At 37.1% G+C, this 26,464-nt stretch overlaps 1 protein-coding gene across 4 annotated transcripts in view; it reads left to right on the forward strand.

Annotated features, from left to right (window-relative positions):
- Nucleotides 1-26,464, forward strand: part of GABRG2 (gamma-aminobutyric acid type A receptor subunit gamma2) — a 76,629-nt gene that overhangs the window by 42,403 nt on the left and 7,762 nt on the right. For all 4 annotated transcript variants that reach the window (XM_019740800.3, XM_088798767.1, XM_019740791.3 and 1 more), the window contains exon 7: nucleotides 25,981-26,133. In XM_019740800.3, the coding sequence (XP_019596359.1) occupies nucleotides 25,981-26,133 (153 nt within the window). The remainder of the gene's footprint in view (nucleotides 1-25,980; nucleotides 26,134-26,464) is intronic.

Below are 26,464 nucleotides of genomic sequence, written 5' to 3' on the forward strand. Positions count from 1 at the left end.
TTTTGTCAATGACCTAGAGCCATGAGTTCATATCTATGTGAAATTGGCTTCAAAAAGAGCCAGTGAGAAGAAACGATATTAATATGATAATGATTGTAGGGTGATGGGAACTGTCATATTTTATAAACGTGAAAGATTTTCCCTGCTGTACTGCTGGGACAGCTTTATTAATTACAACAAGAACCAAGTCCATAAATATTAGTCCTGTACTAAATTCAATTTTACAGATATTAGGCAGTGGTAACTTCTAAGAAACAATAAACCAGAATCACCCTCTTGTCAGTAGGAGGAAGTAATTGAACATGATTTAATAAAGAAAGGCCACAAAATAATAAAAAGGTCAGGCTGTCTTGATTGCTGTTACAAAAAAAAAAAAAAAAGAAAGAAAGAAAGAAAGAAAAAAAAAGAAAGAAAAAAAAGAAGTCCTTAATATCTCTACTAATCCTGTGTAAGAAAAAGAGTATAAATAGAGCAGTTTCAAGTACAACTTAAATGTTTTATTTAATCTTAATAATGAGCTGTAATTTTAACCCTTCCCTCTATGAAAAATTCTAAAAATTAATTCTGTTTCTCTGTGTTATAGATGAAGTACATAAAGTGTAGTATTACCAATAGTTTTAACACATTTTCTTGTGGCCAGTTATTAGCAGAACAAGAACTAATTAACAAGAATCTCTGTCCCCAAACCGTTGTTCCTTGGTCACTACCTAAGACTCATCTAATAGAAAGAGGAACTTCCGTTACATTGGCTAACACTGAATAAGTGAGTACTAGGAGATTTTTGGTCCTAGAAATCCACCACTATTAATCTATACACAGATTGATGATGATGATGGTGGTGTTAAAAATCAGCTTTTACTGGGCATTGCATGTACTATGTCAGGAACTGTGCTAAGCACTTTCAAAGATTCTTGCAAACCTACAACAACTTTAGAAGGTAGATCTTATTTTTATTTCCATGATCACATAGCTCGTAAGTGACAGAGCCAAGATTTGAACGTGTAGTCTCAAAGTGGGCCACAGTATATTTGCAGAAAGTAGTGATTTCTTTTTTATTAAGGAAAAAGTCTATTCACATGAATAGGGTGTGGTGTGTGCGCGCGCGCGTGTGTGTGATATGTAATAAAGATGAAGAACAGATGTTTTCCAAGGCCCCTCAAGTCACTTGCACACTTTAACAACCTAATATGTTTTGTTATTCAAGTTGATGGCAATATCCAGAGAGCTGGTAATTGTCAGTAACCTCATACGCCCCGTTTCTTTTTAATAAAGATATGAATAAGGAAGTAAAAAGAGTGTCTTGAACAAGGCTAGTTAAAATGGTTCCTATTACTAGAAGTATTATCTATGACTGAAAGGAACACTCTGGATAAAAGTATATGGGTACTGTATTAGTAAAACATCACTTTTAATAAAATTTGTAAGGAGAGGATACTGGGCTAGCAGTGAGAAGATCTGTCCTTAAAGTCTTAGCTAAACTTATTAATAGGTGTACACACCTGGGCAAGTCACTTAATCTATCAGACCTCACCTCGCTTATCTGCCAAATAGAAGAATTATAATTGCCCTGCCAGGGTTTCTACGAGACTTAAATAAGGTAAGTATTTGAAAATGCTTAAGAAATTGTGAGCAGCTTTGGAAATAGATGACAACGTGATCATAATATAATTGTATCTTTCCCTCTTTCTCATCCTTTTCTCTAACCCTTGGGGGGAAAAAAAGAAAGAAAATGTTTCAGCATGAAAATTCTAGGCATATTTAATGATGCTGAAAAAAGGGATTTATAATTTATAAAAAGTGTATAGAAGGTAGTGACTAATGCAGTGATCTACTCCTGCTTGCTTTGTAACCTTCCATTTGGAGTAACGAAGGGGAAAAAAGCTGAACTGTGCCCAAAAAGGGCAGAGGTGTGCGTGGGAGTGTTCTTTTAATAGGTGTCTTGTAAAATGGCTTTGGAAGAAAAGTGCTCGAGGATTTGGGAAAGAAATATTAAGTTGGCTTGTTGATTGATATGACTAACTTGGAGTTGTGCGCTCTGTCTGTCTCTCTCTGTCTCTCTGTCTCTCTGTCTCTCTGTCTCTCTGTCTCTCTGTCTCTCTCTCTCACACACACACACACACACACACACACACACACACACACACTTGCTAGATGCATCATAGGAGTTCATTATTTTCCGTACCACTCTACTAACCATACTGTATGCCATAGTTACATAATAAAGACAAAACCGTACAAGTCAAAGAGACCTTGGACTTGCCAAGTCACGTTCCCTTCTGTCCAAGATTACAAAAATGAAATCAAAAGAAGTGAAATGGCTTGCCTAAGGTTTCCCAGGGAGTTTCACAGTCAATGAAGCACCTAATCATTGTTTTTTTAGATCTCATTCCAGCAGACCTTTTCCACACCTCCCTGTTAAGTTCTGTAACTCAGAAGCTTACTTTGGCAGGTCCTCTCTCTTGTTTCAGATATTGAGATAAAATAGAATAAAGAGGAAAAGAATGAGTGAGTTAAGACAAAAACCTATGTCTACTTCTGTATTTGCTAGATCTTGGCATTCAATGCTTTCTGGGGAATACATTGCACGCGGCTTAGCATTTTTAATAGTGTTTATAAATACATTAATTAGCATATATCATGGAGTGGTGCAAGACACATTTTAGTAAGAGTCCTAACACCCAGGTTCCATTCTCAGGCCTTCCCCTCACTTGCCACATTAGCTTGATCAAGGTATTTTATCCCTTTGCTGTTCGGTTTCTCATGAGAAGGGATATATGACAGTAGCAGGTATCTTTTCTCAGAGAGGTGTGGAGAGAGCCAAACGAGACAGTGGCTGTGAAAATGCTTTATAACATGTTGTGACCAAACCACATACGCAAGGCATCACCGTCATTGCTTTAATAATTATCTATGAGGCTCTCTGTAGATTTGAAGTTCTAAAGTCATGCTTTGGAGTTAAGACTTAGGAAGTATCTTTGTGCCAGTAAGGAAACTGAGACACACATACACAAATATCATTTATCACAGCGCCAGAAGGAGGAAGTCTGGGAGTGTGACTCAGGTGCCTGATTCTCACTCTTGGGTTCTTGTGATCAGATTTGTCATCAGCACTTAATGAGGATAACAGACTGATAACAAGCCAGGGTGTTATTAAAACAAGACAAAAGTCAAAATTCCTTTTTTTTTTTTAATACTCTTGGGGCGGGGGGACTGCTATTAAAAACTTAAACCTAAATGTGGAAAGGAAAAGATGAAGAAAGTTATACTCAGAGGAAGACAGAGGAATGGAATTTGGATGCCCTCCTAGGATTAATACATTTTCATCTTTTAAAGCCAATAGGGGACACATCGTATTTGACAGTTTTGAAATTGCTAAGGGTTTGTGAGCGCTGAGCAGGCTAAATTCAGTCCTTTAACTTTTCTGGGAATCAAACGTTAAACTTTAGATGAGGAATTTAGGAGAGAAAACATTATGAAATTAGAATTCATGTAGCATTTTAGAGACAAATTTTAAGACAATCATCCTCTCCTTTTAATACATTCAGACAACCTCCTGCCCCTAGTCAGGATCCAAGGAAAATGATAAAACTCTGCATAAGTGCTGGTCTCTGTTCTGGTTGGGCCCGAGAGAAGCAAATGCTTCTTTCTTCTTGAAAACCGATAGCCTTGTTGGACCTTTCTCTCAGGATAATTGTTGTCTATTTTAACACATCACAGTTATCCCATGTTGTAATAGTTAATGACAGGATGTATTTCTTGAAAACATACTATATGTAACAAATTGCCCATGGCAATTTCTACACAGTATCTCCTTTAATCCCCATAAACCTCCAAGTAGATAGATTACTACCCTCCTTTCAGAGATAAGAAAACTGTAACTCAAGGAAATTAGGTACCTAGCCCAAGCCCTCACATCCAGTAAGAGAAATAGAGCATTTGGAATCAGATGGAACCAGCCACAAATCCCAGGCTCTTAAACATTCTGCTCTGTAGGATTCCTTATGAGATGCCTTTGGTGAGAGACAGGGAATGAAAATAAAGGGGAAAAAACAATCCTGCAGTTAAACATTTCTTTAAAACCACTGTAAACTGACACTAACATGCCTAGGAGGCACGCACCAAAATATTATTAGTTTTTGCCAGAGACATGTGCTTTAGTTTCTCAATCTTGTTCCCTTACCATGTGTTAACTAATGAAAAGAAAAATTTTAAAGGTCATCTGACAGGCACGCTTATTTACTGTTGCATTTCACCAACTCTTACAATAGTCATAAACTCAATATAGGTTAGGGATTCATGCAAATTACTGGGTAAACCCACTTAAAACCTCCTGGATAGAAAACATACTGGTTTCTTCATTGTTTTCTTTTAACTGGCTTAGGATTCTCATTGTTATTAAAAATAATGTACCTCACTTTGTTAAAAAAAAAATCTAAAGAAAAACATTTTTTGCGATTGATATAAGTACTAATATTATTTAATTCTCTCAATTACCCCAGGCAGTAGGTATCAACATGGCCATTTCACAAATGAAAAACTAGAGGCTCAGAATGGATAAGTAACTCACCTAAGGCGAAGAGCCAAGATTCAAACTTAGTTCAGACTGCAAAGTCTGCCTGTATGCATTTGTGCGATGCTACTTACTACACTCTACCGAGAGTGGCCAACCGCTCTCGTTAGCGCCTCTCTTTGGGGTCAGCTGAGTTCACTTCATTCGGTTATTTATTCAGGGCCTCCTATATTTCAAGCACCATTAATAGGTCTCAAGGCGATACATTGGATCTGGGTCTTGTCCACAGTCCAATGGAATAACAATGAGGTGTATCTAACTGAATTTTAAATAATTTTCACATGGATCTCTATGTGACAAGCCTAATGAAACATCACACACAAAAATCCATACACTTCACCACAGCAGAGCACATTAAGGCATATATGCTTCAATAGCATGTAATCCTCATTTTTTCTTTTCCTTTTCCTGAACGAAGAAACCATTCTCCTAAAAATATCTCCAATTCTTAAATACCTTAGTATACCCTTGGAATATAATTTGAAAGTATTGGGTCCAGTCATTATCCAGTTGAAGAGCTATTGTAGTTCTTCATTGTGACTGTTCCAGGGGCTTATTTTACCCAGTTGCCTATCTCCACCCACCCGTCTTCCTGGCAGTGGGGATGCTGCCTCCAGGCCTGCAATGCCAAGTGCCACCCAGACAGAAGTTGGTGGGAGAGAGGTGTCTGCAGAGACCAACTGCCAGCCCAGCACTCTGAGCACTGGAGTTCGCTGGGGAAGTCTTTGCTAAAATGTCCACTAACGTGATGTTGCCACAGCTGTGCCAGCCTAATGCTGAGTGAGATGCTGTATGGTTTCTACTTGCCTTCTCCTCTTCTTTACATTCAATTTGTGGTCCATGAAAGTACCAGGCATGAGCTTTGCATCCAGACAAATCTGATCTGTCTGTAGCTCTAGATAGGATAGTCATTTGACATTATAGCCAATCTTTCAATCCACCCATCGTCCCTCAGGAGTCCTCTCTGTGGCCTAAGAGAACAGATCACGGTCAAGGAGGGACATGAGCTCTCCTTGAGACCCACCACTCTAGGATTGAAATTTCTCATCTAACATGACACTATACCTACCAGGGTTCTCTCTGTACAATGGTGAAGCTAGGGAGTTGCTGTCAGTATTCCAACACTGTAGCTTTTCTTTGAATAATGTTTCTTCCTAGCCTAAGAGGCAGACTTGGGAGAATTCTGGGTGAGGATTCAGATACCCCGTGCTCTGGTGCCACGTCTGCAAGCTGCACGGACTTGGGCAAATTTCTGAGCTACTTTCCATGCCTATAAATAAGGATCGGAATATTCTATTTAGCCAACCATAGAAAATCTTTATATTAAATGAGATTAAAAGATGTGAAAATGGCTTTGTAATTGCAAAGCACTGTATAACTCTAGAGGATCATTTATACACCATTATGCAAGGAAACTCGCCAGTTTATATGAAGAATTCCCATTAAAACTTGGTAGGAAATCCAACATTGCTTTCATTAACCCAACATTGCTTTCATTCTTCAGTTAGTAACTTTGTTCATTATTCATTTTGTATTCCCTAAGCATATATGATAAATAAAACATTGTAACAAGGGATATTAGGTTAAAAGTTATATGAAGCATGGATCTCACTTTCAAGAAACTTAAGGAGTATTTTAGTTATTTATTCAAGTAATTATAAAACTGTAGAAGCACTTTTTACCCTCCTTATTTAATTCACTTCAAACTAGTGTACACAGCTACCTTTTCCATTACCTCTGTGGAAAGTACTGACTGATGTCCATGGCAGTTTGAACACTTGAGACTCATGGGTTACTCTAGTACATTTATATCATTCTGTTGAATTTAACATTTACCCAGAGTCAGTTGAATTTCTGCCCAGATCTGTTTATAAATGTTGAATTATTTGAATGATGTATTAAATATTACCCAAAATCATATATTTAGGTGTGGGCTAATTGTAAATTATTACAAAATATTAAAACAATTTCACCCTTGATATTTTTTCAAGTGGATGAAGTTAGATGTCATTTAAGTATGAAAGGTGACACTGTGATAAGAAGTGGGCAGAGTCTTGTTCAAAGAAAAGGAGCCTTGAACCTATTTCTTATAATGGTGGATAAAAGATATATTTTCAAGGTGTTTAAATTAACATGAATTTTAAAACAGTGTATAAATCATATTTATTACCACGATAAAGGATCACTTAAAATTAACTGACCTACCCACAAGCTCTCTGTATTTGATGAGAGGGCCTCTCCTTTCTAAGATGGCACTAAGATAAAGTGCCACGAAAGGACATAACTTCACCGTAAATCTCCCTAGCAGCTAGCATAGGACCTGGTAGATGCTCCATAAATATCTGTTGCAGAATTGAAGGAAGATAGCTAAAAGAAAGAATTGTGGATTCAGAAGCATTTGCCTGAATTTTGAAAATTGGAAAAGTTAGGTTTGCCAGAGATGCAGACAGAGCAGAAAGAAGACCGGCGTGTCCCCGTGAGAGCAAGGGACTGTTGTCTCATGTAATGTAAGGTTTATAGGCATATCTCAGAACATGTTTCAGAGTTCTGGGCTTGTACTTCTCGCAATTGTTGGCCTTCAACAGAGAGTGAGACTATCAATTTCTGTTTTTGCTGAAAGATCGCAGTTTGGCAGTTGAATGCCTATGCCTGTAAAATGTGGAAGGGCTGAAGGAAAAGAGTCACGTAGAGAGTATGCATACATGCATAGATAAATTGAAGCTTTCACTAGCTTTGCCATGTCTTAGTGTTACCGAAGGCAAAAGTCAGGTTTTAAAAAGTTCTTAACTTCAAATTACAAAAAGAAGCATAACAGAATTTGTGGAATTGAATGAGTTTAAAATATATCTTTCCTTATTCCACTAGCCTAGAGCTTGAACTATTTGGCCGACTTTATAAAGTGCACCCCTACACACACACACAAGTACACTAATACATACGTTTATTTTAAAATCTGACCAAATATGTACTTACATGCTTTGAAGTAATTTTGACTAATTCAGAATTAAAAGAAACTGGCATTGATTAAAATGAAGCAGAAGTTGAATATTTAAGTGTGAATATTTAAGCAGATGATTGTTATCACCATCTGGATTATGGGACGGGGCAATCACGTGGCCCTGCTTAACTTGGAAGGGATGGATGAGTGGTTTTCCACCACGGTTCTGAAAGAGAGGAGAAGGCAAGTATGTGTGTACTGCTCGAAGGACTATATGAGTGCGTAACAACTGGTAAAACGCTTCGGAATTAATGACAAGAGATTTTAAACTTGTAGTCACATTGCCATTGAAGCACATTTTTCTTAGTTTGGTTGTGAATGAGAGGATATTTGAGCAAAGGCAGTGCAGCGCAGATACAGTCACAGAGTGAGGTCAGCCGTGTTCTTAGCCTGGCTCTGCCATGAACTCGCTGTCCTTGAACAAATCACTTTAACCCTCTGGGCCTCAGTTTCCTCACCTTTAAATTGGGTGCAATATGACATTTTTTTTTCATAGGACTATCGTGAAAATAACAACAAACCATATATAAAACTGAATACAATGCCAGGCAAATATTAAGTGTTCCCTAAACTATAACTATTAAAAGTCCCTCATGTCTTCTCCATATTATGAAATCTCAAGTATTGGCATTAATTTAAAAACTAAAGTTTGCATTTCATTGTTGTAAAAATAACATGACTTGGTCTCAACTCATTTGGCAGAGAAAACTGACCTGAAAAGACAGGAGTTTGTTATAGACTTTATTCTATGCAGTATGAATATTCATGTATTTTCCATATGCGTAGTGTTACTATTTTAAACTTTTTGTTTTTTTAAATGGCTTCAGAAACACATCAATCCCCAAGAGGTGGAGGATAAAGGATTTTATGTCTTTACTTAAATCTCTGCAATTGATCCAGATGATTGTGTTGTCCACTCATGTCACTCATTAAAATGACTTATAAAGACAATTGATTTTTCCCCCTTTACAATAATGAAAAGGGCTTTGAAATAAAAAGAGGAAGTATTGGAATCACTCAGCTGTTGATCCATTCCAAAGCTTTGTTACCTGGTCCCCTATCCCTTTGATTTTTTTTTAGAGCATGAGTTCTCAAAATATGTTATGAGTATTTCAGCATCACTTCTGTTCCTTATTCAAAATGTAGATTTCCAGACCACACCCCAATCTGTAGAATTAGAATCTCCAGAAGTATGGCCTTAGAATCAGCATCTAAACAGGACCCCGAGGTGACTCTTAGGCATAATCCTTTGAGAAGGGCTGCCGCAAATGTGAAGGCTAAGCCGGCTTTTTCATTACCTCTTGCATTACTGACTAAGTCTCACCCCATCAAATTTCTTCCCATATGACATTATGTAATGCATTCCGTATTCCTACTTCCAGGGGTATCATTTGAAGTCCCTTTTATTTTATCTGATACACTTTTCAGTTCCCTAGCATACTTATCTCTACCTTTCTTATCATTGATGGTTCTCCCCACCCCCACCCGGGGCTTTCTAAGCAGCAGTCTTGGAACAGCTCTTGGGAAATGAAAGTGAATTAACCTTCTTCAGAAAATTAATCCACAGAGAACAAGGAATAGTAAGGGCTTTTGTTCTCGTTTTAGAAATGGCAGGAATGTAACAAAAAATGTAGTTTTTTCTTACTGTAACATCTGACAAAAGTTATTAAAAGGTGTGTGGTGACATAGTGGTCTCTATAGTCAAATAATATTATAAAGCTTCAAATGTTTCAAAGGTAAACATCTAAGTAGACATTGTTTTGTTTCCTTAGACTCATTAACTTCCAAAAGGCCCTGGTTCTTCAAACATGGGGAAAACATGGCTCAGGAGCTGGACAAATTGAAGTTTAAATCACAAACCCACAATTAACTAGTTTAGTGACGTATTCATGTTATCTGTTTTAAATGGACATTTCTGCATCTATAAAATGAACACATAATATGGATAAGTAATGGATAAGTAATTCAAGTTTACTGGGATTGAATGAATAATGTAGAAGGCAAAATACAGTGCTTGCCATTTTGCAGTTTATGTAACAGGAGACTATCTTCAACCCATTCTAGAACCGCATTCTTTTGGTAGGAAAATATCTGCAGATGAGAAAAATCAACATGCATTTGGCAGCACCCTCATACACAGCACAAGTGGAAGGTACTAGCCCTGAGAAAACTAAACTGTTTGCTGAACTATCTATAGATAACTTCTGTGGGTGTCAGTGACAACGTAAATGGTAAAGCCAAGATAAATATGAACTTAGAGGTATGAAATTGTTTATCCAACTGGCTATTTATAAACTCTGCTGGACCCCTTAAATTCAACATTCACAATTGCTGGAATAGGCTTGGTACTCCCTTCTCTGGTTTATCGCGTACCTCTGTGTGTATACGGGCTTTAACTCTGGTTAGCTCTAATCTCGATTTGGGGCTAGAGATCCAGTCTTTCATTCCTAGCTCCTCTTAAATATTTGCAACAGCAATGAAATAAAACTGAAATACTGCTGTGCAAAATATCTCAAGAGATCTTACAAGTCACCTAGAAAAGGCATTTCTTAAACATAAGAACAGTCTTTACATAGGTACGTTACATGGTTCTCTGTTTTGCGATGGAGGGACAAGTGTGTATATTTGCACTTAAGCATATGAAAAATAGCACACAAGACAAGATATCTCAGCTTGGATCATGCTATTTTTTTTTTTTTTTTTTTTTACTGTACCACATCTGTGTACAACAGTTCAAATAATGAAATCAGAAAAGATACGACCTTGGGATAAATATTCTGTATCCTGAGATGTCATAGGCTTGCACTTTCTGGCAGAAAAACAACTAGAGAAATCTATTGCCTGTATTTTTTTTTTCCTTCTTCTTCTCTCTCTCTCTCTCTCTCTTACTTTCTAGAACTTATATCTGTTTGCTTCCAGTTGAATCTTTTGGCCAACTATGTTTGGTGCTGGAATCCTTTTTAACCCTCTGGTTGTTCAACATTATCTTCCTGTCTCCTCATATGTATCTTTTCTGTCGTGAGTGTCTGCTTTTACACATCATTTTAAATTGTGTTATGAAGGCCTAAAATAATCCATGGGTGTCTGGGTTCCAGTGACCGAGCCATTTCCCACCCAGACTGTGGGTAACATGAGCCCTGAAGCGGCCTCAGTGCAAACATGCTCAGCAGCTACACTTGACGTCCTGACACACAGGTTTGTTGGGAACCTACACGCCATTCTGGAAAGTTAGGATCCCCATATTTCTAGACACTACGCGTTAATTACCTCAGTTACTAAAGCAAGAGGATGGCTGGATTGTCTCAGGGACAGCAAGAAGTTCAGTATGGCTGGGAGTAGGGAACAAGCACGAGAAAATCAGGGGTTAACCACGGTTCTTAAACCAGAAGGGAGGGATCGTGACACAGAAGGCAGCTGAGTGTAGATATGAAGTAACTGATGTTCCATGCGGTTAAGTAACTCATGTAGAGTTACATGTCCCATAAGGACTAGAGTTAGGGTGCAGATCCAGATCTGACCCCACAGCCCCCACTGTTTGCATTGCATGAACATGATCAAAGCACAGAGTTACTCTGGGCAAGCAGGACAGGCGGAGGCCTTGTGGGAAGTTAGTCAGGCTGGAAAACACAGGACAGAGCATCACACAGGACAGAGCATCGAGAGGAAGAGCAGAGAAATGGGAAACATGAGAAATAAATGCAGCCTTTATCATACTTTTGCTTGGATTCTCAGAATGAAGCAGAAAATGGGAAAATCTTATTTCCTTCTAACCGCCCGTCCAGTTTCCAGAATGCTCTTCCTTTCCTGGCGATTAAAGAATGTGGCTACTTGCCAAGCCTAGTATCTCTTCTATTGAGCTATCCCAAGTTCTCATCCTTGGCTGAGATACAGTGAGGAGGTGTATTGATTTCAGCTCAGATTTTCATCTGGGTCATTCAGCCTACATTCAGCAAGTGGCACTCTTTTACTCCTGGAGGCGGAGAGACACTGTCAGTGTCTCCCTGGAGGACAGTTGACTAAGTGTGGTGAGACTGTTTGTTGGCATCCCTTCCCTTGTCTGGGTTTGTTTTACATAATACCATGTCACAGCTCTTCAAGGAACAATGCTGGAAACTGCTCCGTCTCCCCTCCTCATGACGTGTGAGAAGGAAACATCAGCACTTGCAAAAAATGCTGCTGCTCCAAGCTCAGTTCTCAGCAGGCAGATAATCAATTGTCCCCAGTGCCCAGCTCCTCTCTCTCTCCTACTCTCCCCCTTACGCCACACGACACATGGTGACCGATGACAGAAGACACTGATAGCTTCCAGCTCTCTAGGACGGGGGTTCGGGAGGGAGAAACCCCTCCTAGGACTCAGTTTCCTCAGTTCTAAGATGAAAGAATTGAGCAAGTTGATATTAAAAATTGCATATTTCTACAATTGTGTTATTATTTCAATGACATGAACCAAAAACATCTGTACAATGCTTTTAATGGAAAATTACTAAGAGAAAATTCCAAATTAAGAACCAAGCTACTGGAATGTTACATTTTATTATCTGATATTAATTAATTATAGGTATATAATTTTAATTTTCTGAGTTTCAATTACAGCTAGGTGTCATTGATTAGGTGATTTTTGAAATTCCCTATAATTCTAAATAGTCTAAACGATACGCTCTTTTCCTAGTAATATATACTTTATTTATTCTAAAATGATAGTGATTAAAGGAATAATTTTAGAACTAAGAACAAAAAGAGTCTGTTTATATTCTATTATTTATGTATCGGTGTCTTTTCTTAGTAAGAACAATGGCTAAACTATACAGAGAGCAATGAGAGTTTGTAGGGAATGTTTTTGTTGCTAGAATTTTCTTTGCTGCTTTATAAAAGATGAGCTACATGTGAGCTTGGTGAATTTGTCATCAGGGTAGACTTCAGACTGTCCATCAAAGCTAACACATGGGTAACAGGAAAAAAGGATACTCTCCTTTTTCAGAACACAAGTCGAAAAACATTACCAAGAATATCTTCCCTATCACTGAAAAAAATTAAAGATACTAATATTTAACTTAAAGCAGCCATATATATATGTATGTGTATATATACACATATATATACATATATATATATATATATATATATATATATATATATATATACATATATATTTTTTAAATTTATTAAATTTGTTGGGGTGACATTGGTTAGTAAAATTATGTAGATTTCAAGTGTACAATTCTCTAATACATCATCTATATATTGCATTATGTGCAGCCATATTCAATTCTACAACATCCTATAACTTGCAAGCCAGTTTTTACAGTTTTCCCATTAGTACCACTATGTCACCAAATCCAATATGTTGCTAAGAAATTGGTTGAGGTGATGGAGCTATATATTAATGTCAATAAATTCTACAAAGGGCACATCCTATAGAAACTCTTTGAAAAGAGATTTTTGTTTTTCCCCTGAAAGGAACACTATAGAGGGGAAGAAAGGGACTTCAATTTGCTCACTGTTAAACATCAGATTCCAAGTAAGTACAATTTCATTGACGCCGATGTTAAATCCTCCTTGAGAAATCTCCCTTGATCAACTGGCTAAGGAGTGGTTGCCTCAAGTCTGAGAGAACAGTACTACTTTAGCAAATAACATAGCTCTTTAAAATTAAGAATTATCATGATTTTCTATCTTATTCATTGCAAATCATAAGAACAGTTACTCCATAGCAAGGGTCGGTTAACTTTGAAGTTTATTCAGGAACTCAAGCATGGGAAAGGAGAGAGAAAATCTAAATCTTTAATGCATAAAACCACAGTTCCACTTTACAACTCATAGTTAGTTATTTAAATGACAGTATTAATGAAAATAATAAAGCACTCAGGGGAAAACTGAGAGACCTAGCTTCTGGTACAGGCTCTATGGTGTGAACCATGACCTTTGGCAAACTCCTCAGAACTCTACTTTCTTACTTATAAAACAAAGAAACGGGACTGATCTCTAAATTCTTTCATCTCTGACACCTAGGATCAAAATCCAAATTCTAATTCAGCGATAAAAACACTGTAAACTCCCTATATAATTTATCCAAGGACAGTTTCAGTTTTGATGAGCAAAGCATTACACCATTGTTCTTGATGCTGATTAGATATGGAACACCATCTGTGAAAATAAAGCAAGTGCCAACTCAAAAAAAAAAAAAAAAAAGGATTTAGAGGGCTTTTGATAATCTCCCATATCAATCCTGCAATAGCAGAAGCCAGACATGAGGCAGATACCACAAACATTGGCTCACATGATCCTTTTTTCAAAGCAGTTGCTCCCAGAGCCCCATTTTGCTCAAAAACACAATCCTCATCTTCCCTGTGGACAGAGAATACTGGGCATCAACCCCCTGATCTAGGCCGTCCTTTATAAAATGACAGGAGACGCAACACTCCAGGGGGCAAACAGGTTGATACCGGAATTCATGCTTTGACATATACATTGAAAACCAACAGAGCCTTGAGATTTGAATGTCAAATGTAATAAGAAAATGGATGTGGTTGCCTGCTTTTCTCAAGATCTATTATCTCATTGAATTAATTCAATCATATAACAAAGAAACGAAAAAGAAAGAGAGAGACCCAGGAAGGAAAAGGAATTTACCCAAGATCATACAAGATCACAGCCAGGTACAAATCAGAACCCAGGTCTGCTGACTTGAGTCCAGTGCTTTCCTCATCAACAAACAAAGTTTTCTTTATTCAGAGAAGATGAGCTTTTTTAGAACCAACTCTATGCAGTATGATGTAATTTATAAATATTTTTTATAATGATAATGATTTTTGACAGACATCTTAAAAATTACCTTGAGTATCACAAAATGCAAAACTTCCTGGGTGAGAGAATTCTAGCAGGGAAAGACAACAACAAAAATACTTAAAATTGAGTGCTTGGGCATAGAGCAAGTGAGGCTAAGTTTCTAAGCCTATAATTTTGCAGAGTATCCCCAGGAGTGATTTCACATCTCAGGAACATTTTGTGATCTGACCTTTTGCAACCATTGCCTGCAGTTTACTGAATTTAAACGTTCTTTTTCCAGCTGCTTTTAAAGCCATTTTAGAAAGCTTGGTATTCCAGTAACATTGGTTTCTCAAGCTCTGTAAAGTCTTTTCTTTAAGAAAATGTCAATGCCTGGGTTAGATTAACCAGATCTGGCTTCAAACACAAAGTTATGCCAGGCCCATCGAAAGAGTGAAAAACAACAAGAAAATAACATGTTCCTTCCGACTAACATGCTTATGTCTCCAGAAGAGGTTTCTGTCTTTTTCTTTTAGTATTAGTTTCAGGTGTATAAAACAATGTAGTAATCAGACATTTACACCCCTAACAAAGTGATAACTCCAACAAGTTTACCACCCATCTGACACTGTACATAGCTATTACAATACCACTGACTATATTCCCTATGCTGTACTTTACCCATGACTATATAGATATATATATATTTAATTATAGTTGACATTCAATATTATTTTATATTAGTTTCAGGTGTACAGCGTAGTGGTTAGGTATTTATATAATTTATGAAGTGATTCCCCAATAAGTCTAATACCCATCTGACACTACGCATTGTTTTTACAATAATATTGACTATATTCCCCATAAGTATTTTATATCCCTGAGACTACTTTGGGAATATCAATTTGTACTTCGTGATCCTTTCACCTTTTCACCCATCCCCTAAACCTCTTCTGATTTAGTAACTATCAGTTTGTTCTCTGTATCTTAACAGTCTATACCTGTTTTGTTTATTCATTTATTTTGTTCTTTAGATTCCACATTTAAGTGAGATCATAAGATATTTGTCTTTCTCAATCTGACTTATTTCACTTAGCATAATACCCTCTGGGTCCATCCTTGTTCTTGCAAATGGTAAGATTTCATTCTTTTTTATGGTTGAGTAATATGCCATTGTGTAAATGTATCACATATTCTTTACCCATTCATCTCTTGATGGATACTTAGGTTGCTTCCATATCTTGGCTATTATAAATAGTTCTTCAGTGAACAAGGGGTGCATATATCTTGTCAAATTAGTGTTTTGGATTTCTTTGTTTAGATACCCAGAAGTGGGATTGCTGGGTCATAAGGTAAATTTCAGTCCTGACAAGATGTGCACAAAGAACAGAACTACACACTCTTGGTAGGGATATACACTAAACATTCTCCAAATCACACAGCCAGGTAGTGACAGGACAAGCATTTTTGAACCCAGCCAATCTGACACCACAGTCCTAGCTATGTAAAATTTTCAGAAAATAATCTGGAAGTATATAAAAAAAAAACCATATTTTACTCCTAGATATCTGGAATGAGCACTACAGGGGAAAAAAATTTATTTTAAAAATATTGCCTTTCAATTGGCATCAAACTTTCCTCAAGGTTTTATTTTGTTGTTTTCTTGTTTTGTTTTTTTTTGCATTTGGCTGTTAGAAATGGGGGATGAAGGAAACAGGAAAGGGCAGCAGAAAAATCTAAGCACGATTTACTTCAACCAAAGGAGGAGAGCTTCCAGGAGGTTCTGGAACAAACTGCACCATCTTGAGGCAAGAGCAGCCATTGTTCATACTCTGTAGGCTGACGTGGGGCAGCCTTAATCACCTAGTTAAGACGGTTCCATTTAGGCCAAAGGCAACTTTCCATAAAAGTGGGCTGTTAGCAGCCAACCCTTATACCACCTGGCGAATGGGTGCATGAGTTCAGAGAAGGTCATGGGAAGGAGTGGATATTAATAACGTCCACGGCTAGGACTGTGCTGTCAGATTGGCTGGGTTCAAAAATGCTCGTCCTGTCACTAACTGGCTGTGTGATTTGGAGAATGTTTCTTAACTCTCTGAGTCGCAACTTCCTTACTAGAATTCACCTCATAGGACTATTGTGAACACAAAAAGAGTTAATGCAGATAATGTGCTTGCTATAATTCCTGACTCATAGTGAAAGTTCCATTAAGATCAATTACTACAAAGTAGTGTAATCTTTGTAATGTAATTAATACCATTCTGTTGCATTTAAGCATAGGAGAAATGTTACTAAACATTCAAAAGAGAACTAAAGTTAAAAAGAGTCTTAGAATTTATCCATATTAACCAATTCTATCCTCTAAAAGATTAAGCGGTTGAGATTCATCAAAAAAGGCGAGTATTTTATCTTAGGAGACAAGCTATCTAGGGGCCGACCCAAGACCCCTGCCTCCCAAACCAGTGCTGCTCCTGGAGTTAAACAGCCTGTTCATTTTGAGCCAGTATTTAGGATCATAGACATGAAGCAAAACAGTGGAAAGTTAAGTAATTACTGAACGTGGTTAATATAGAAGGCTGATTTGGGTAACTGGGATCCCTGATTGAAAAAAAAAAATCCTCCCATTTCTTCTTGAACCTTATATAATAGCCTTACTACTTTAAGGAGGATGGAAACTCATTTGTCTGGAACACCAGCCTGTCTGACTCAACAAACTAGAGTTTTTCTCTTAGAGAATAGCTTTAGACAAAAGGAAGCTTAATATTTGCATCCAGAGACTAGTGGTTTCTCTAGGTTCACAGAGTGAACCTAGGTATTTATTAATATATCAGTTCTCTGCACTCCTTTACTGAAAAAAAAAAAAATTCTGTATTAGTTACTAGCTTCTCTGCCTTCCTTGCCCTCTGAAAAAACCACCACAGATTCTTACCTCAATGTGGCCTTTTGTAATACAATTCATTATTTTGATTCCATCATCAAATTCCAACAACACAGCTAATAAATTCACCAGGGATTTATATAAATAAAACAACTCTGGCTCAGAAATCTAAAGTTGAAGATACAAATGAATGTATTTTCCACTTTGATCCACCCAAAGGGAATGCAATTTCCCAGCATAATTAAATCTAACTCCCACAAACATCTGACTAGATACTAAAAGATGTTTTTATATAAGTGCAGAGTACTTCATGGTTGCAGAAATTATACAGGATCCAGTCCTAGGATTCAAGAACCAGTGACATTAACAAGGTGGGAAGACTTGGATAAGTTATTTAAATTCTTCCAGTAAAATAGGGTATCATACCTATTGCTAAGGCTGTTGTGAAAATCAAAATCACATTTGCTAATGGTAGGGAAAGTGTTTTGCAATCTTTCAGAGACAATGTATAAATGAGGTGGTACTTGCAGCTTCCTAAGGACAGTTGCTTTGCAAAACAGCTTCATGACATTAGTAGATAAGCTTAGTATATTTTAGCCTTTGTTAACGGGTTACCTGTAACAGTCAGGAATAACAGTAAAGCAGTCAGTCTTCTTGTTTATATGAACATCAGTGTATCCATGAACATTATTAATATCATTTTAATATAGTTCACAGATTTTTGTCAGAAAAATAATCTATTTTCTGTTCAACTTGCACTCTGAAGTACAGACTACATAGCAGCATGGCTTGGTAGTCAAAGGCAACAAAATATCCTTTTATGTGTGGTGACTCCTGGCTTAGAGCATTATTGTGATAGCAGCAGATCTCCTAATTTACCTCTCTCGGAAGTCCCATTTCAGAAGAAATTTTAAAATGTCAATTCATATTCCATTCTTAGCTCTCATGGCTCTAAGTTGTTTACTGGAAATATTTGCAACAGCTCAGAACAGAAATACTAGCAAGGAGCACATACAATAATATAGTTCCATCTGTTTCTGTCCACTTCAATAAGAAAATTCGACTGGTGTAATAGAAGTGTCAGTGGAAATCTGAGAAATCCTAGGGAAGATGGTAGTCATTTACCTCCAGTCAACCATAGGTAAGTGCTAGCTGAGGAAGCATTTTATGCTCCTTGGAATAAGAGATTCAAACTGAGTTGTCAGAGTTGTAATCCCAAGGCCACAGGGCAGGAGTCAATATGTTGTATATTTTGCCATTCTGGCATAGAAATGATGAGACTGCAGTTCACAGAAGAAATGAATAGAAATCCTATTTGTGACCTGCAGAAAGCAAGCTTTCCCAATAGGAAAAGCATGTTCCGTAGGTCGGTAAAGATTCCCCGGAACATGGAATCTTTTGCCATGGGCAGCCAACAGTCCCTCTTGCCTTATATTTTCCTGACACATTAAAGAGGAGTTTCCAGCCTTTAGAAGTATTACAAAGACAAGATTCCACTCTGACTTCCTCCTCCTTTATTCATTCTGTGTTATTTGGTTGGCAAAATTGGGACACTTGTCCACTTAGGTGTTTTCTTATTGGATGGATCTGATAATTTCTCGTATCTGTTATGCATTTGGTAAGCTCTCTTGAGTCAAGGCATGGATTAATTTTTAGAAGTTAATCTACAAGTTTGTCTCATTCAGTCTCTCCTTTAGGTACTCAATAAGTGGCAGCCAGCTATTCTAAGCAAGTATGTTGGCTTGAACATTTACCTGTCCTTCTGATTGTTAATATCAAAGGTTAGATGTGGATGAGAAAGAGTCAGAATCCCATCTGTGACTACAGACTTATCTTCCAAACCAATACTACTAGCAATAAATATGATATTTGAACTCTATCTGTTGAATTTATGAATGTGTCTCATAAATGGTTCCAAAATCAGGAAGAGAGAAACGCTATTTAATGGTCATAGCTCAAAATCCAGAAACCTCTGCTCAACATGACTAATCTTCAGAGAAATGAAAATAAAAACCACAATGAGATAGCATCTCACCCCTCTCAGAATGGCTATCATTACTAAATCAACAAACAAGTGTTGGTGAGGACGTGGAGAAAAGGGAACCCTTGTGCACTGTTGGTGGGACAGCAAATTGGTGCAGCCACAATGGAAAACAGTATGTAAATTACTCAAAAAATGAAAAATAGAACTACCTTATGACCCAGCAATCCTTGCAAGAATTGTGGAATCCAGCTCTGCTTCTAGGGAATGGAACTTGAAGCAGCCCTTTTTGTCACCACAATTCTATGCTCTCTTTCTTCAGTGGACATGTCAGAGGGAGTCTTTAAAAGATAAATTTAGCCTGGAAAAAAATGTTAAATTATACTTTTTATTTTTCGTCAAATTTTCCCCAATTGCTATCTTATTCTTTTTCAACATATGAGCTTAAACAATCAACAGATGAAATAAAAATGGTACAGTTTTGAGATGAAAACACATGTATTAGACTTGACCTGAAAGACCTCGATGGTTCTGTTTCAGCAGCCAAGCCCTTTGTTCTCTTCTCTCACTAATTGGATCTGGCTGAGAAGCTGAAATCACCAATCAATTCTTTAATAAGCATAACACTGTCACTCTGATGTAGCTGCTTTCTCTTCTCTGTTTTCTTCTTGGCAAGCAGTTAAGATTGCTAACAGCTCACTGTGACCTTATATTCACATTGCCAGAGTTCAGCAAGGTATCCAGTAAAAATAGTTCCAGAAGCAATACTTTCTAAAGTAAAAGTTGAATAGTTTAAAAGCCCATGTTGATCTCCACCTTGGTCTTAAATGCTTTTGGTGTACAGTTCACCCAGGGTTTTCTTCATGGCCTTCTGAGCTAAGTTATTTATTCATTTAACAAATAACTGTTGAACTCCTTCTATATATCAGACAGCGTACTAGGTGCCGAGAGTAAAATCAGTGAGCAAAGTAGGCTAATTATAATCTAGAGTGTAATCCAATATTCACAACAATTATATACCTTCCATTATGGCCAGCTTTATGATAGTCTTAGGCGCTGTGAGTGCTTACTGAGGACATTGGATCTAATAAGGGCTTCTCAGATGATGGGATCAACTAATTGATATCTAAGAAATAACATAGTTAATAAAGTAAAAATGAGGATATTAGACTTTGAGCTAAGGGCATCAGCATGTGAAAAGATCCTAAGGCAGGACGTGACCAGGGCAGAGAAAGAACTCTAAGAGCCCCAGTTGGAGTGTGAAGAAATACTATGTAAGATGTGGCTGGAGATGCAGTCAGAGAAAAGAACATATAAAGTTTTATAGGAAAAGCTAAAGAATTTTAGTGTCCTGATATCAATGGGCAATTATGGAAGGGTTTGAGGTGTGTATATGTGTGTGACATGATTAGAGCAGCAGAGAGTATTTCAGAAATCTGAGGTAATATATGGCAAATGAAAACGAAACAGTGATCAAGATCCCTTGGGAGAGAAGAAAGTAAATCCAGTTGGGTGGAGATCAAATGGGGAGATTATAAGTGGTATGAGACACGGCTGGGACGGTCCAGTATGGATCAGGGCAGACTGGACTAGAATCATGTGTGAAGCAGTATTGATTTTTATACCGAAGAACTTGAAGGGAATGAGCAGAAAGTCACCCTAGAAAGATTAATTTAGACCATCATTGCCCGACTGAGCTTTCCACGATGAAGTAACTTTTCTATAATCTGTACTAACAACACAGAGTAGTCACTCACCACATGTATTTACTGAACACTTGAAATGCAGCTTGATCAACGGAGAATTATTTCATTTTAAGTATTATTTATATTTAAGTTATTTCATTTTAACTTTTAAGATAGCTACCATCTTAGCACAGTCTAGTCACACTATAGAATAAGTGTGTGTGATAGTGTGGTGCTGGGAGCAGGTGGTCACAAAAGGAGTGGGGAGAGGAGTGAGGGACCTGGGAGAGATATGATGCCAGGAAGAATAAAAGACAGAAAAACTATGGAAGCATGAAATGAAAATATTTAATTTACTTTATCTAAGGTTTAGAGCACCTGGGTAATGAGAGAAAGATCTAGATAAAATTCAAATTACAGACAGCCTTGCATGCCAGGCTAAGGAGTTTGCACTTTCTTTGTAGAGGAGCACAGATTTCTAAGTTTGGTGAAGACTGCCATCATTTCATCAGAACTTCCAGAAATGTGCTTGCCAGAAATGTCATCTAATCATTGTATGAAAGCTACATGAGCATGTGTGTGTTTTATGAGAGCCCATGTGCCACTGGTTAGTGATGCTATATCCATGTCTTTCTTAGCCTAAGGACTCTTTGAGGCCAAGGATTACAGTTTTGGCTTCATTTTCCCCTCTCTTGACATCACTGGAAGAATGTTGACGTAGTTCCAGAATAGTTAATGACAGCCTGAACCACCACCAGGAATGCTAGGCGGTGATATGGGGGTGGCATGCATACAAGTTAGCAACTGATTAAACACTGCAGTCTTGTCTCCCCCACAAGGTTCTAGACTCCCAGTTTCAGGGACTGGGATTCTGTCCAAAGACTTGGTGTTCTATTCCTTCTTCTGGGCACATAACAAACCTTGAGGAAAGCTTGATGCCAACTCAAAGACAATATTTTTAAAAACCTTATTTCCCCCCTCTGCGGTGTTTATTCCAGATATCTAGGAGTAAAATGTGTTTTTATATACTTCCAGATTATTTTCTGAAAAGTCCACACCAGCGTGCACCCTTACCAAGAGTATGTAGTTCTGCTTTTCGTCCACATCTTGTCAGGACTGAAAATTATGTTTATTCCCCCACACACACCTATTTGATAGGCTAATAACAAACTATTATTATTGCACTTTGGATTTCTCTGATGCCTACTGAAGTTGAGATTCTTTTCATATGTTTAGTATCCATGAATGGCCCATATTTTTTAGCCTAGTTTAAAAGGTGGGTTTCTTTCCTCAATCATTAATGAGAATTCTTTACGTATCCATGATATTAGCCTTTGACTTCTTATTTATTTTGGAAGTACTTTATTCAAGCGTGGTATTTTGCCTTTTAAAATTATTTACAACACAATATTTATGATATAGATGTTCTAAGTTTTAGATGATAAACCTGCGATTTTTTTCCTTTGTAGCTTCCATGTTTTATGTGAGCTTGACAAAGCCTTGTCCACACTCTATATTATAAAAGTGTTTTCCAATATTTTTTCCTTGTGTAGTATTTATATTCACACTTAAATTTGGATCATTGGTCACTCTTAGATTTATTTTTGTGTATTAGGTAAGGCACAGGTCTAATTTCAGAAAATTTCCATAAATGAAAATGCAACCAATGGACTACTCTGCCTGCCTGCAGTCACAATGGGTTCTGCCTCAGATTCAACAGTTGAATCAGCAGTGATAAAGGCAGATGGAGTGCACTGTCTCAGCAGATCACTCTGTTTATCTGATTTGTAGTCAGAGAGGAAGTAACCTTGTTTCCATTTAATCCATTTAATTCAGAATCAGTTGTGAGGTTCCACAGGTCTTCATCTCTACGTTTCCTAACACAATACTCTAATTATGCTTTCAGAGTTAACCTAGAGAAAAACATATACTCTATTCATTATATTCAAGTGGAGTAAGAATCATAAGAGAGGAACAAAGTGAAGTCTTAGCTTCTCCCCACCCTGACAAAGTCATTAGGATGTTTAGAGATAACATATGCAAACCATTCAGCCCAATGTCTACATATAGTAGGGCCACATTACTGGCGAATAATTATTTTTATTACTTCAGATGTTCAATAGAGGGGAAGACTTCTCTATCCTGGCATATTTAAGTTTTTAAGGGGAGATAATCTCATCAATGAAATAAGAGCCTCCACACTCTAATAAATCTGAATTTTAAAGCTTTCATGTGATTTAATTACACTAAAGAAAGAATAACTGGAGCTCATTGTTCACTGATATTGATGGTCTTCTCCTGAAACTAGATACAAGAAGCTTACAAAAAATAAAGAAAGAATGGACATTTATGAGTGTTATTCAAATTATATGTCTTCTCTCCTCAATCAAAGCCTGGGTCTAGTATAGTCTAAATCAGGACAAAAGCAGGGACCAGACTAATTTACAAAATGCTACAATTTTAGCTATTTATGTTAGAATAAGTCAATAGAATAAATGTGAAGGGGCTGAAACAACCATCCTTGACAGGGTTGACATTTAAACCTTTGGGCTTGGAGAATCACTGATGCGGCACCTTCACGGGATTTGATTTTACAGGCTCCTCCGCCCAACAGTTTTTAAAAATATGAAAAGTAACGTGGCCATAGAGAAAAGACAGACATCAGGTTGTCACTGCGAAGCTGCTTTGCTCTTAAATGGCCTGTTCCCAAGTTTGCATCTGTAATCTAGTGCTAGAAAAGCTTTGGAGCTCCTAGCGAAGATGGAGGATGCTCAGAAACTATTACCTTAACATAGAAATCCATAGGTAAATAGGCAAGGGGAGTTTAGATTCTCACCTAAAGGGAAGAGGAGAACGGAATCAAGATATTTATCTTGTTAACTTGAGGTGAAATTCAAGTTCACCTTTAAGAGAGTCAGATCATTGATGCCAACGTGCAGATCCTCAGTCATTTACATGATGAAGAGTAAAAAGAAGACACCAAAACTGTGTAGATTTAAAATACTATACTTTGTAAAGTTTCATTTAACACGTTTAAAATATGCACAAAACTCTAAGGGACTTGGAAAATAGACAGAAAAAGGACCCCCTGAGTATTCTTATTTTAAAAGAAAACCTCTTTCTTAGTTTTCTCCTAGCTTGCATTTACCTCTGGTATTCAGATAAAAGAAATGGGGTGGATGGGGTGGACATTTATATGGATCATTTCAAATCAAATATCTTTACTCCACAATCATAGCTGGTGTATATTATATTCTAAATTAGAACAAAAGCAGGGACCAAACTAATTTATAAAATGCTTTGACTTTAAATAGCTGAAGTCCAGATAAATCCACACAAAGAAGCATAACATCAGGGAACTAATCAAAATCTAGTTATCATAAATGAGAAATTCATACGTTTAAGTTTTACGGGATAATCCCTAAATAACTTCTGCTTATTGATCTCTGAGAGGGAACTGATGTTCCAGTGAAAGCTAAATTCTCCAGTGACTAGTGTCTGGGTCATTGTCACTGCCTTATCCCAGGTCTGACTCAGACAAGTAATAGTCCATTAATCCACCAAAGGGCAGTGTTAGGAGGTACTCCTAACCTCATTTAGGAAATACTGCCAAGGAGAGTCTTGACTCCCTCAAAGAGGAGCCAATGGTGGTTTTCTGTCTCAATAGCTTGGAAGGGTGTGGGGTAAAGCTCGGGAGTGGGAGGAAGAACTGGACTGAGTAGGAATAACTCATCCTGCTAAGTCAATCTCTGCGTGAGGCTTCTAAAGTATCTTATTTTCAAATCAGATCTAAATCAGCCAAGTAAATTGAGAAACATGGGCATGAAGCCAAAGAAATAAAATGAAACGCATGATTGGGATTTCATTCTCCATGCCTTTAGGACAAATTGTAATTTAGTAAAGAAAAAAGAAGCAATATTGGAAAACTGGTCTCTCATGTGTCCACCTCATATTGCAAGAGCAGATAAAGTCTTTGAAATCGATATTTTCTAAGAGGATAAAGAAAACATAAATACATAGTAACTGGGATATGTCTCCATAGCATATTTTCTAAATTCAAACTTTAAATTCCCTAAAATTTTACTTGGAATCACATAAAATGAAGGACATGGAATTTTAAAAGCAACACATGGATCCTGATTATTTAAAAAAAAAAAAAAAAAGACACTTCAAATTGTGTCACATTACATTGTTCTCATGCATAGCTATATGGTTATTCTTTGATTCTTTTATTACTCTACTCTCTGAATTATTTACATAAACTCTGTTTTTTCACATATATTCTAGAACATAGCTTCTTGCTTTCTTTGGTCTTTTTTCTTTATTTTTAAATTTATAAATGTATTCATTCATTTGATTGCTTATTCAACTAATGTCACTGAATACCTATTTAGAATCAAGCAGGGTGTTGATTACTGGTAGTGCAATTATGGTCTAAAAGAGGCACCGTTTGTGGACTCACGCAGATGAAGTCTAATAGGGGAGACATATTACAAAATAACCACATGAATGAGAAATTACAAATTGAAATAACTGCTATGAAGGAAAAACCATATGATTCAATAAAAACAAGAGGAAAAAAAATGTCTTCGCATAGGATTTTCATTATAAACTGAGAAAACTAGTCATTTATTAGCATCAGGATCGTCTTCTCTCTGGTTTGTATGGAGACAGGACCTGAGGACACGGTGAGTGTTTCAAATCTTAGGATTCATTGTAAGGAAGAGAAACACCCAGGACAAAGACTGTTCCCCTCACTTCCCACCAAACAAAGACATTTATATTGCGTATATTAAGTAGGCAGAAAAGGCACCGTCAAAAATCACCTAAAAAAAGAAAATATGATCCCTATGCTGACAAATGTTTCCTTCTATCTAGTAGTCACGTTGCCTTTAAAAGGATCAGACTTCAGTTTAGGTTGGATTTTGCCTTTTTTAAAATTTTTGTTTTTAACCCAAGTGGGTGGAAGATAGTGTCGAACCTACCCATCTAGAACTCTCAATTTAAATGTGTGAATATGAACGTCGAATATACGCTTTTTTTTCAAATGCTTTCGCATTTCTGAGAAGGGGGTTGCATGATATTATCTTTGTTCTGTTCCAGGAGATTACGTGGTCATGTCCGTCTACTTTGACCTGAGCAGAAGAATGGGGTACTTCACCATCCAGACCTACATCCCCTGCACACTCATTGTTGTTCTATCCTGGGTGTCTTTCTGGATCAACAAGGATGCAGTTCCAGCCAGAACTTCTTTAGGTGAGACACGTTTCTCTGTGTTGTAGTGTCCCCAGGTAAGTACCCAATGCAAGTCATCTTTATTCTGCTTTCTAAACTGATTTGTTTGTAATGCAGTCAAAAATTACATTAAAATGGCATTTGCTTCATTTTCAAGAAAACTAGCATATTAAAAAACAAACAAACAAAAAAAACAGTGTTCAGAGTTTCCTAACTCTATTTTCCTTAATTACCTCAATAGGCTGTTTTTGTTTTTGTTTTTTTAGTAAATTGTGTTAATATATTTAAGTTAACAAGAACAACAACAACAAAAAAGCCTCTAATGTCAACAGATTTTTTTTCTTTGTTTTGC

The sequence above is a fragment of the Rhinolophus sinicus genome, chromosome 5, assembly GCF_057876585.1.
Source record: "Rhinolophus sinicus isolate RSI-liver-muscle chromosome 5, RSI-T2T, whole genome shotgun sequence".
Taxonomy (NCBI): domain Eukaryota; kingdom Metazoa; phylum Chordata; class Mammalia; order Chiroptera; family Rhinolophidae; genus Rhinolophus; species Rhinolophus sinicus.